The 13838-nt window shown below is 32.9% G+C and overlaps 1 protein-coding gene across 1 annotated transcript in view; it reads left to right on the top strand.

Moving 5' to 3' along the window:
- LRP1B (LDL receptor related protein 1B) overlaps positions 1–13838 on the top strand; it is a 1772547-nt gene that overhangs the window by 659000 nt on the left and 1099709 nt on the right. Inside the window, exon 3 of the mRNA XM_054562474.1 lies at positions 2617–2754. Coding sequence (XP_054418449.1) covers positions 2617–2754 — 138 coding nt within the window. The remainder of the gene's footprint in view (positions 1–2616; positions 2755–13838) is intronic.

The raw sequence follows: 13838 nt of genomic DNA, 5'->3' as shown, positions 1-13838 counted from the left end.
CACTAGAGGAATTTAATAGGCCTATATATTACCCTTGAGAAATCCAAACATTTTTCTTGTTTTCTCAAAATCCGTAGGTAGCCAAGCCTTTTTTCGGAACACCAGATGTGCATTCCACTCCTTCTGTCATGTTCATCATTTACATGGCCGTCTTCAAAATTAAAAATCATACTCAATTTGTACCAACATATGTATCACTTTGCTGAGGGGAGGGGTGCATATAGAGACTAAATGGTAATGGAAAAATATAATAAATATTAAATTAAAAAAAATAAAGAATCTTGTTTTTTCTAAGAACTACTGAAGCGCTTTTGGTCTCTAAGTGTAAAATATCTAAAATTCCCCAGGGTTTTGAAGTGTTCTTTGTGTGGGTTATTACGTTTTTAATTTTCAGAGAGATCTCGATGTATCTGGTCTTAACCTGACTTTGACATTGCAAGGATATGTGTTTTTAAATTTTGAGGAATCAGGCAATTAATTTTAAGAACTAGTTTGCGACTGTTGGTCATAGAAGCTTACACCTTTTCAAAACTATTTCATGTTTTTTAAATTTTATTTTAAAAATGGATTTATGTTAATGTTACAAATACAGTATTAAATAGCTAAAAACTCTCAGTGAAAATTTTACTTTTATTTTTATGAATCATATTTAAATTTGTGTTTGTACTTCAGCTATATATGAGAAAAACATTTATTTTTTAAGATATTGATACTCAAGTTACAGAGACATGTTACAGTAAGATGAGTTGTGCATCTGCAGAGACAAGTGTCTGACAAAACTAATAGTTTTTTATAGCAGTAATTGTATAAATATACATGAAAAGATACAGACACCTGTTAGTGGCAACACTTCAGGTAGTGAAATTACATAAAAATTTGTTTACATCTCTCAAATGCAAAATGTTTCAAGCTGTTTAACCATCAGACAAAATCACATACACCTATAATTAATATTTGATAAGGCATTTCAAGAAAGCACATCTTTCTTTTGGCAACTCCAGCTAATTGTGTTTTGCTTGTGTAATACTTTTTCTTTTTTTTTCATTTTCTAATTCTGCAATTCTCATAACTTTGCATATCCTAGAATACGTTAGATTGGCATTTTCATTATTTTTTAGCATTTGTTGGGGATGGGGCTTGCAACAGAAGATAAAGCTATGAGATACAAGTGTTTACCAAAAGCCAACTCACATTCTTGGCCCAATCTTTATTTAACTATGATAATAGAAAACACTTAGGGCTTGCTAGGAGAAATGCCAAGAGTTTTTGATACAATTCTTACAACAACCTGGGGAAACACAGAAAAGGTATAAATAACTTGCTCAAGTTACTCAGTTTACAAGTGATGAGACCAGGAATTGGACCCAATAATCTGGCTCCAGAATCTGTTACCGTCCCTACTATTTTGCATTAATTTACGTGAACAATACATATTGAATTTGAATTTATGCTCTGAGCCAGCATCTCACAGTGCTCAGTGCTTTACCATTAGTAACATTTGACATTCACAGCAACCTCAACAAATAGGCTCAGTTAACAGTACCATTTACAGACAAGAAACCTAGTGCTGAGTTCATTAAATAAATGCCCCATGGGCATTGCTAGAAGTGTAGTTAAAAGCTAAACATGTATGACTATAGAATCTGATTTGCTGTCATAATCAACATCAAATTAATACATAATTGTAGTCATTGGTATGATTACACTTAAGATGTGGGAGAACTGAACAAGATTTAAAGTCATTACGGGGAATTTGGGAGTGCCTACAGAAGAAGTGTAGATAGGATTTGGGAATTAGATACAACAATATACCTGAAATTTAGATACAACAGTATACAACTTGGGTGTTTGATGAGGATTTGGAATTGGTGACCTTTGAGAAAAGAGTATGCATTCTGACTTTAGTGCATCTTTAAAAGCAAAAAGGGTGATGATATAAAGTACACGTACCAGCAGCAAGTAAACTCAAGGAATATGCCCTGATCATCATCGCCTCCTCATTCTTTAGCAAATTCTATTGCATTATAGTTGCTCAGTGAAGGTGTTTTTAAGGGAAAAAAAAAGAATCTGTACATAAATAAGTACATAACTAGCTAGTCTTCATATTCTTAAATCACATTAAAAAAAAACATTTTAGGTTGTCACAAATTCATTTGAATTCCACTAAAATATTTTTGTTCCTGTTACTTGCTATAATTCTAATAAGAACCCTGCCAAGAAGTTGTTATTATCTGTATTTCACAGTTGAGGTAATTGAGATTTATAGGGTTTGAGTGCCTTGTCCTCTTATCTAAGGTTGTTACAGAGCAATGACTCAGAGCAAACCACAGATTTTTTGTTCAAGCTACTTTAATGGTTGAAAAATATTTGTGTTGCTAATGCATTCTTTGAAAAGAATACACAATATTTTATTTCCTATATAGATGTTTTTCATTAGGTTTTTAATCACATAGCCTAATTTCAATGTCTGTTAGGATCAGAGCTGCCCTCTCATAGTATTTCTATAATTTTGTTTTGTAAATTAACTATAGTAATTTTTTTGTGCTTAACAAGTAAAAAAAATTAGCAAAGCTAATCCATTGTAAAAAATGATCCTTTTTTACATTATTTTTCCAGGTCCTGAGGAGGTAGAAATCAAGTGCCCCTTGAATTACATTGCTTGCCTTGGTGCCAACAAATGTGTTCATTTATCCCAGCTCTGCAATGGCGTCTTGGACTGCTCAGATGGGTACGATGAAGGAGCACATTGCCGGGGTGAGTCTGTTTATAGAACAAAGCAACTGAAATAGTGAATTTTTCATAGCTTTAATGAAAGTTCAAAGAAAACCTATAACCTGCCTTTTCTTTCAACCGTAACCATATCACTAGCTATTGCGAAAACACAGATTTTATTGCCAGAGACACTCAATATGCATTGGAAAGCTGCAACTATTGCACTTTCCTTAAAATGCCATTAGAAAAAGAAATGCACTTGGATTTGAAGTTGGGCTCTTAAACAATTCTATATTTCATGAAAGTAATATTTTTGAGAGAAGGACAAATGAGGAAACTCTCACAATAGACTGAAACTGTACGCTGTTATATGCTTGCTTCTCTGAACCTTTGTTTAAACAAAGAGTATTTGAAGTAAAATATTCTTAACAAATATTTTACTAGAATGTGTTCATGAAATATTTTTCCTGAATATTATTTCTTGAAGTTATACTAACTTTCTTATAATTTTCTTTCTTTTTTTAAATAAATATCTAAATTCTACAGTGGTCAAGATTTTACCTACATATCAATGATAGGAGGGAAAATAATAAAAATGTCAAAGTTATTTAAAAGTTAATTGCAACTGGCACATTCTATGAACATTGGTTAGGGAGGAGGAATGAAATGTGAGACAAAGAAGTGGAAAAAGTAGAGGATTAAAGATCTGGAAATACAATCAAGGTATTAATCAAGTGAATCAGGCCACTAGAGGGAGCCAAGAAAAAAAACCACTGAACAATCTCAGATTCTTGCTGGGAAGCTGATGTCAAAGAGAAACGTATCCTTAAAGTTGAGCGTAGAAGAAAATGTAGAAAGTGTGAGATACATGTCTGATCTGTGGACAAAGTCATCCAAATTAATTGCTGCCGTGTGGAAAATGTCCTAGGTCACCAAAAGTTCCAATATTTCAGTAGGAGCTCCATATCTTTATGTATTTAAAGTGTTCAAAGTCAGCTACTGCTTTTTGAAATATTGTATAGTCCATAATGTGCAGGCCCAACAAGAGGCCTGATATCACCTACTGGCTGCTGGTCCCCCAACTCCCTGCTGAAGGAAACTGAATTCAAGACCAGAGAGGGAGAGAGATATCTTTTACACAAAAGAGTAAATGTTAGAAAGTTAATCTAAGGTAATGATGTTGTTGAGAGATCATATAGCAACTGGGTCACTAGACCTCTACCCTCTTTCTAAGGGACATCCAATTACTGTGTTCTGTGAACAGATTCAGACTGAGAAGTTAAAGGTCTTTCTTCTTTGATCATGTTTCCTTTCTTAGCCTTGAACTCTGACATGTTCACATAAGAAGCCAGCAGATTCTTAGTTGCAATTATGAACACCTATGTTATAGCAATTAATAAGATATTTTATTTTATTATTTATTTTTATTTATTTTTTTAATTTTTATTTTTTCAAATACATTTGTCTCTGCCTACCCCCCACCCCTTTCCCTTGCCCCCTCCCTCCCTCCCTCCCTCAGCTCTTCCCCTTTGGTTTTGTCCATGAGTCCTTGCTATATGTTCCTTGACTTGCCCCTTCCCTTCCTTTTCCCCGCCCCCTCTCCCTCCTTCCCGCTTGTCTCTGTTGGTTTCTTTTCCTTTCAGTGTTGCTGATCTTATTTTCCTTGCATTTTTGTATTGTTGGTTAGGTTCCACTTATAGGTGAGATATTTTGTGTTTATTTAAAGATGCTGTGACATGTATTCTTTTAAACAATTATATATTATACTAATATATTCTTATTGTATATGATATTAATATAATGTAATAGAAGTTAAAGAATTTACTTTTCTTTTAAGAAATTAATTATATTTTCTAGAGCTTGATTCCATTTACTTCAGTTATAATTCCAGCTTCTTATTATTGAACATTAAAAAAAAACAACTTTTCACATAGGTGTGTGTGACTAAGCTTCCAAAAGAGCAGAATCATCACATTGTCAAATACTCCCTTAGACGTGATTATACAAATTTGAATGTATTAAACATTTTTCAGTGCTGTGGATTATAACAAAATATATCTGAATCTTCAAATAAAATTTACAGTTATGATAATAGATCTACTTTGATATATCCAACAAAGGATTTGTTTATGGCAAATTAAGTGTTTCAACTAAAAACATAAAATATTTCAACAAAAATTAAACAGTACCAAATTTATCTTGATTTTTTACTTGAAAAATCACTTTTATTATAAACTATGGGATATGGAAAACTCAGTATGACTTAAAATGTCCCATTCAAACCAGAAGAGGAAGAAGTCCAGTTATTTTTTGCTGACCCAATAAGAGTGTATAAGAAGAGGGGGGGGCAGGGAAAGGGAAGGGAAGGGGAAAGTCAAGGAACATATAGCAAGGACTCATGGACAAAACCAAAGGGGAAGAGCTGAGGGAGGGAAGGTGGGAGGGGGCAAGGGAAAGAGGGGGGGGAAGGCAGAGACAAATGTATTTAAAAAGTAAATAAATTAATTAAAAATAAAAAAAAAGAGTGTATAAGAAGGGAAAAAACAAAAAAAAAATGTTTTTTAATTGTTCCTATTGTGGTCTGAGAGTTTTAATTGTCTATAGAATAGTTCTTAAGCCAATTTCCTTTGTCTGGATTTCTTACTTCATCAGAAATTATCTTGATTTTTTTTGAAAAGGTCGGTATATACTCCAGGCTGAGATAGAATTAGAGTATATAGTTGTTCATATTTCAGTCTTTTTTCCTGTTCCAATTTATGTTTTGCAATTGTCCTAAGTTTCATATCTTTATCACAAGTGACAACCATTTTTTATTTTTTCATAATTTACCAGTAATAAGCTTATTGTACTACTTTAGCCTTTGAAATATTTCTAAATTTCACAAAACAAAGTGTTTTAAAACTCCTAAGTACTTTATTATGACCTGTGGTCGACCTAGAAATAACGAGTACAATATATTTGGATTTCTACTTGCATTTACCAAGCAGGAGGATTTTCACCTAATTATCTGGTCTGGTATAGCTATAGAGAGTGAGCGAATCAAGATGGCTGAAAAGGTAAGAGTCATTCCAGAGTCAGTGGTTTGATAAAATGTTTCTACATTGAGAAAAGAAACTTAGAAATGTGCTTGCCTCCCTGATAGAGCATCCCTCACCTTGGACAAAAATCAAATCTTTTGGGCAACATCAGATTATCATATGTATATGATTTTTTTTAAATGAAAGAGGATTGATGATAAAATTATATCATAGGAACTTACTCCAAATTCCCACCATCAAATTTTCTTCCAATTTTGGTCACATGTAATGAAAAATGTTTCCTAAAGAGATAATTAGGTACTAGCCTATCAAGTCTTTAAGAAACTTTTTTATTTACTGTAGACCTATAATAAAGAAAGAAAATAGAGTAATTCAAACATTGTATTAATCTTTAGAAATGCATTTCCTCTGAAGAATAGTTCTGTCTAAATCACTTATGCTTCCATTGCTTCCTCTTGGTTTTGTTCTAAGCACATACTCTATTTCAAGTTACTATACATGAAGCCTAAGATGTAATTCAAAGCTGGATGTATTTTTTTTTCTAATCAGAGCTTCACATTTGGTTGTATATTTGTATCCTTTATGAAAATTAATAAGAAAAAAGTTTAACATTTTGGAGGTGATATTCTAGTCTTGGGAGTGCTTTCCTGTTGTTCAACTGAATTGTTTTCTGAATGTTTCCTAGAAAAATCAATTTCTCCCTAGTGAGGGCAATAAAAATATCTATTATTAATGATTTTCTCTAACACTGATATATTAATCTCTATAATTTAACTCAATTTGAAGAGAGAAAAATTGATTTTTGTAGATGAGTATATTTATATATAGGGATGTATTTATAAAAATTTTACAATAAAAACATTAAAAATCACTATATTGTATTTTAAAAAATTGTATTTATCTAACAATTCCTACATTGTATTTTATATTGGTGGTAATATCCCTATATCTAAGTTGCATGAGCAATGAAAACACATTTTATACAGTACAAGATTTCTGAACAGAGAATATTGCTGCAAAAAATCTTCCAGCCATGCAAAGAATGCCAAAAAAGTGAGCAAGCCCAACTAACTAGAGACTAGATTGATTGAGATGTATCACAATGTTATTTTAAAATTTTACACTTGTAAGCTAATTCATTATGTTAACATTTAAAGTGACTATGACCAAGAGAGCCCTCGTATTATTTACAACCTTAGTTAAATTACAGTGGTAGTAGAAAATGGTCATACAACAGAGTGACATTTTCTGTGGCACTATCTGTTCTCACTGTTAAAAGAATATGCAGACTCTTCAGGTCCCTGCAAAAAGGGATTCTATATTCTGTATCTCTAAAAAAAATGTAATTATGTGATCTTACGTGGTTAATTTCCAACAAACATACTGATTTTCTTTTACAGTTGTCCCACCTCTTTCCCCACTGCTCACCCCACCCCCCTCACAATCAACCCCCCCATTGTCAGTATGCAGGATTTCAGTATGTGGAGTCCAAAAACAAAAGTATGGAGGAAAAACAAAGCTGGAGTCAATGTCATAGAAAGTGTATCCATCAGCAACACAAAACATAGAGCACAGAGATGGAAATTTCACCAGTGTGTAGTCAAGTCACTAGAAACATTAATAAACCAAAAGCTAGAAAACAAACAAATGGAATTAGCCAGCAGGACCTGAGTTTGCATGCTCTGACTATTTTTGATTACTAAAGTTCCTACAGTCTAAGAATAGATCCTGTTAAATTATTTTCTTCATGTTGAGTTGTGCTAAGGTGATCAGAGAGTCCTGAATCTAGCTCAGCTCTCAAAGAGATTAGCATTTTTCTCTCAGTGAGACTGGTTTAAGTAATAGAGTTAGTTTAGTGAAAGGATACGGCCCTTTATACTTTTGATTTCACAGATAAATTACTGTTTCTCAGAAGCAAAGCCAAAATTCCAAGAATAGGTCTTCTACAACTCTATCACTCCTTTGCAATGCTATTGCAGATATTTTGTTGACAAATGACACCTCTATGAAATTGGGATAGAGTAGTACTTGAAAACTGCATTACATATGTATATTTACATGTGTGCATGCATGTGTGCATGCGTGTGCACATACATATACGTATATGTGTACATGTGCATAAGTGCACATATATGTAGATGCATAGGTATGTACATTTATTTTTCAGTCTGAGCTTTATAAATTCTGTTTAATTAGAAATATGCTGTTGTACAGAAAACTGACTTCTTAACACTTACCTAATAGATGTAATTCCTCAACCAATGCTGCTAAAGAGATTGGAGTTTAGGTTTCAAGAGTTTGTTTGAGTATGTTGACTTTTAGAAACAGCTCACTAGCTAACTGAATACCTGTGGGAAAAGGATGACAAAGAAATTTGGCTCATTTTCATAGCTCAGCATTCAAAGGACAATTTAAAAGAGTTTATTGTTTATTGGAAGTAAATTTTCATCTTTAATTAATGTCAACATTTTATTAATTAGTTTTCTTTGGCACCAAATTATTTTTAATAGTAACTATGGAAACAAGAAAATTCTGTAAATATAAAATAATATTGTATAGACATATTAGTAGCTTAAATTGATTGAGCAGTGAAGGATCTAACTTAAGAAATGGAATAACCTTTGTCAAAACACCGTCTAATATTCTATGTCTATCTTTTTAGTGGTTTCTAACTTATACTACTTCCATATTTTTTTTATTTAATCTTTTCTGCGGTGAGAGTCCTGGTGTAATCTGTAGCTTCAGTTGTTACTGAATCGTATTCTATTTTCAGTTGATTTTGATTTTTAAATAGATTCAAGTTAATAATATTGTTCCACAGTTCACACCTGAAAAGAATATTTATTCTGCTTGTTTGTCTAACATCTCTAGAAGAAAAAAATAGCAATTGCTTTGATGTAGAGCTTATTCCTTGGTTCAAACAACTATTATACCTGATTCTTAAACGTATCAAACTCTTAGATACAAGGCCTGTGTGAAATCACAAAAAGCTAGAGAACTCAGATTTCCTATCCCCAGTAATCTCTCCTAACTTAACAGAAGAGGTTTGTAAATAGTTCCACCATTTTGGGAACTGTTAATTTATATTAATATTCATGGGCACTAGGATGCATCATTTATCTGGATCTTTTCCTTACCCTCTCCCTGATATAATTAAAAACACAGAAAAGTTTGTAAGAAATAATAGCAGGTATGAGACCAAAATGATTTTTTCTAATGTGCCAATAGAAACACAGTAAAGTGTTTTTCTATATTCAATTCATTCATTAGCTTCAGTAAACTTTCACCGAACACTGATAGGGTTCCAGACACTTACCTAAGCACTGGGGATGTAGAAAATCTTATTTTGTTCCTTAATGAAATACACATGTCATAATGGATGTAGGTAAAAATTGAATTAAAAAAAGAATGAAAGAGTATCTAATTCTGCTTGAGGGAATGCAGAAAAATTTCCCAAAGTATCTGATAGTTAATATGTGTCTTACTCTAAGAGTTTGGTAGCAAGTGAAGGAAGGAAGAACATTTAAAAAAATAGGGAATTATTTGCACAGAGGCACAACTGCGTAAGAAAACATTGTACACTCAAGAGAGCTCTGAGTTCTTTGGTCACATGGGGTCCAGAATAGAGAGATTGAGTTTGGAGCTAAAAAATAAATAAATAAATAAATAAATAAAATCTTGGTATCAGACCTAGAGTTATTATATTAGAAGGAGGATGCAATATGACACACTTAAAGTGCATTGTAAAAATACTCTAAAGAGTGAAAAAGGATACTAGAATATATTTTCAATCTAAGGGTATTATATGATACTGCTTTATTGTTCAGCATGTGAACACTAGAACTGTGGCATGTAGCAGGTTATGTGATTTATTCTTAGGTGGTAGAAACACGTATTATTATAATTATAAAGATTTGAGCTAAATAGTCATCTGTTCTTCACATTGATCAGCAACCAAAACAAAGCATGTTAGGTGTTATTCTTTAATGTTTCATTTGGATGTAGTTCATGTAAGTGAAAGTCAAAGTAGATGACATGGAGAGCCACATTAAGTGAATTACTTTTCAGATGAAACTTAGAAATTTGGAAGGTATATTTACTATTTTAAGTCGCCAGAATCACATCTTTAACAAGCTACCTTTCTTGATGTCAAAGTTTTGGACTCTTGCACCTTAACTTTGAAAAATATATGACTGTTTCAATGCTATTCAAAAGTATGAATTATAACGAACTGTCACTCAGCCCTCTACTTATCGTGGAATGTTGATTCATTATTTAGTTTTTGACACAAGCAGCTTGATAGTTAAAAATATAAGGAATTATAGCAAGTAGCTGTGGTTGAACGAAATGCCCAGGAGTTACACAGAAATACAGTATGAGAGCAAGATTTAAACACAGTGACCTTGAGTTTTCATTTGTGCATTTTACTGGGCCTTCCCATATCAACACAGAGAAGTACATTAAACTGTTGTGCTTTAGTGTCCTTTCTGACCCATTCTCAAAGCAGTAAGATGGTCTGTAGGATATTAACTGAAAAACATATTTGAACAGCAAATATTCACTGTTAGTTTTATTAATTAATTGAGCAGAAAAAATGTGTTGAATGAACAATAAGCTGAAAGACTATATAACAAACTTGCAGAATAATCTATTAACTCTTTCCTCTTGGAAAAAATATCATTTTCATCTAATGTGTGATGTGGAAAGAAAATAGAGACGTTTATTTTAACTCTTTGAAATAGATCTGTATGGGAAAAATAGAAAATTTTAAAAACTCTCTACTATTCAACTTTTATAATGGGATCTGGAAGGATGTGGAAAGACTTCTCTATAACATTCAGTAGAGAAAGTTTAAATTTTGAAGAAAAAAAAGCAATATAATCCCATTCCAATGAAAAATATTCATAAATATTTGGAAACTTTGATTTGTTAAACTCAATCTGGCGTTCTGTTAAGCCTTACAGAACTTTAGAGAGGGAAGTTTCTTAAAATTTTTGCACCTTTCAGCCAGTTTTAAATTCTGAATATCTAGTGTATTCAAAATTGCAGGGGGAAAAAAACGATTTCAGCTACCTTGTCTTTGATCCACTGTTATCACTAATACAGTGAACCCTATTCTACTGAATTACATGTGTATTAATGCCATCATAACTGAATATTTCAAAGTACTAAATATTCAAAAAAACAAGACAAATATGTAACTGGTGACTTCCCAGTTCCCATTATTAATCCCTTCACAATCAAATCACACAACTATTTTTTTATTCATGTAGAGATATAGAGAAATATGCATATATATCTTATGTTTCTGCAAATCTTTCTGTATATTTGTATATTTAAGATTGGGCACAAAATACTAATTAAAGATAAATTTTCAGGGAAAAATATATCACCCAGATATATTTATGTTAGCTGAGAATTTGCATCTTAGATCTACATCAGGTTTGAGATTAAAAGAAAGTATAAATTCAAATGGTTGATCTCCTTATGCCACAGGGGATTGTAGAAACAGCTCAGACAACCCACTGTGGTTGTGGAAACCTTAAGATGCCAACCAAAGTGAGATCATTCTGCTCAAAGAGCTTCTTCAGAAATAGGTCAGTGATGCTGTGAGCCAAGGTTTACATGTCAGATATAAGAAAAATGGGCAGGACAAACCCCAAAGAGCACTTTTTAGTTCCATTAGCTGAAACGTGAGGTGTGTTCTCATTCAGAATACAGGTACAGAATCAAGAGTGCCAAGAAAAAATCTATACAGTTTAATAAATGGCTCAGAGAACTATCCAATATTTTCAGAGCAGAAACACTAAGAACCTGAATTGTCTCATTTTTATGTAGGTCAATTAGATATTATGGAAGAGATCTCAAAGGAGTTTAGTGACAAATTAATATATATAGAATTGTCTTTTATACCAATTAGGTATAAAAATCTAAATAGTATATATAGACAATCAAAATAGTTACTACATATAAATTATATATAAAATGTGTTGTATACAAATGTATATATAAAATTTATGTGTATATATGTATGCTATTAGATTTTTCTGTTGGATATCGAACTGAAATGATTATTTCAAGATTTTTTTAAATTATATTTTAGATCTTTTATCTGTGGTTTGGTTCATGTGTTCCTGTTTTCAAAACCAGTGTAAGGTAAAATGCTTCTACTAGTCATGGCCTTTGAGTGCAATATCCTATTCCTGGACAAATGCGTTCTGGGTCCTTTTCTATCAATCAGGTTTGTATCCTACCCATCTAAATTAATTACTCAAAACAAAATGCACAGCACTGAGAGAAATACATTTGGGTAATAGTCTAGCAATATAACCTAACACAATATAACTTCTCTACTGAGGTGAACTTTCCGATGCATATATGCCTTGGTTTAATTCGTCCTTTGTCTCCCTATGTATATATCTTATACTCTTAATACATTAGAAACAACTTTAAAAAAACCCTCACAGTTACTTCTACCTCAGTCACTTCACCACAATAACTCAATCTAGTAGGCAGGGAAGACAAACCACACAGGAGACAGAGCAATACCGTGCCAAAGTGCGCGGGACTCTTGAAGAGTAACTCAGAGGGAAAAGTGTACTACACTGCATGCAGGGATTATTGGCTTGAAACAATGTGCTCTGTGTCAGGAAGATTCACTCCTGCATTTTGCTAAAGTGATTTGCTCCTTTAAGTTTTGTTTCTTCTTCTTTACCAGGAATGCCTGCAATGTACATAAAGAGAGTAAAGGTCTCCTCAATGACTGTATCTACAAATAGAGAAGCAGCAATAACTTTCTCTCAGAATGAAAAAGAATTGTAGAAAAATAGGGCCAGAAGGGACTTTTCAGAGGTTATCCAGTCCATCCGTCTGCCTTTGGGCTGGACTAAACCCAAATTTGCCTAGACAGATTGCTATCTACCCAATTTGGAAGGCCTCTGGGGAGAGAAATCCTAATAACCATTTTTAGGAAGGCAGTCAGTGCTTAGCAATTTGCATTCTGAGCAAATGCTTGCATATTGTATTATAAAATTCTCTATACCCTGTCAGTTTTTAGCTTTTTCCCTCTAACAGTTTTGGTATTCCTTGGCTTAATCATGTTTTTCTTCTACTTCTTCAGATAGCCTTAAATTTTCAATTCTTAGGGTTATAAACCACCCCTCCCAAATAAGATGCATTTTAACAGTGGGACTAGTATCCACTGTAATCTATTGTCATAGATCCTGAGTCCTATAATTCCTCTTTGTATATTTTCTTACATTTTAGCATTGCCTTGTTCACACATATTGTATCAGTTAGGAATTGAAGTTTATCTTTCCCATCATGTAAAAAATGTCCAGAGATAGATAGATATTCCAAGGCAGGTAAGGTGATTTTGTGGTGATTTAAAGACTCCTATATTTCTGTTCTGCCACCTTGTCGCTTGCTTTGCATCCTCTAGGTAGGCTAATTGTCATAGAAGGCCACCGCAGCTCCAAATATTACACCTCTGTTCTAGGAGGGAGGAAAAGGAACAAAAACAAACTGTCCCTGCTCAACAAGTTACCTCTTTTTTATGGTACTGAAAAGCCTTACAGAAGTTTAGAGAGGGAAGTTTCTTAAAATTTTTGCACCTTCCAGCCAGTTTTAAATTCTGAATATCTAGTGTATTCAAAATTGCAGGGGGAAAAAAACAATTTCTGCTACCTTGTCTTTGATCCACTGTTTCCAGAAGCCTGACACCATAGTTTGTATCATCATGCCATTGGTCAAAAATTTAACACAGAACCACCCTCATTTGTATGAAAGGCTGGGAGATGTAGTTTTTAAGTGTACAAACACTGTTTCAATAAAATTAGACTTGGAAGAGGCGGGATATTTGGCAGGAACTAGAAATTTATTCTATATATGCTTTAATAAAGGCATTAAATAGTTGATGGCATACCAGATAGATAGTGCTGCTGTACTATGCCTGATAAACATTATAAAAAGATTCTAAAGGAGAGACCTTGTCATTAGCTCTAAGGCTTTGAAAATCAGTAAAATGAGATGTTTGTGCAAAAAAAAAAACAACTAAGCTTCATTTCAGATATAAAGTTGCATAAATTA

This window comes from Pteronotus mesoamericanus, unplaced genomic scaffold (assembly GCF_021234165.1).
Source record: "Pteronotus mesoamericanus isolate MK-2021 breed Mesoamerican mustached bat unplaced genomic scaffold, CSHL_Meso_final scaffold_651, whole genome shotgun sequence".
Classification (NCBI taxonomy): Eukaryota; Metazoa; Chordata; class Mammalia; order Chiroptera; family Mormoopidae; genus Pteronotus; species Pteronotus mesoamericanus.
This window is presented reverse-complemented; position numbering and strand designations above follow the sequence as displayed.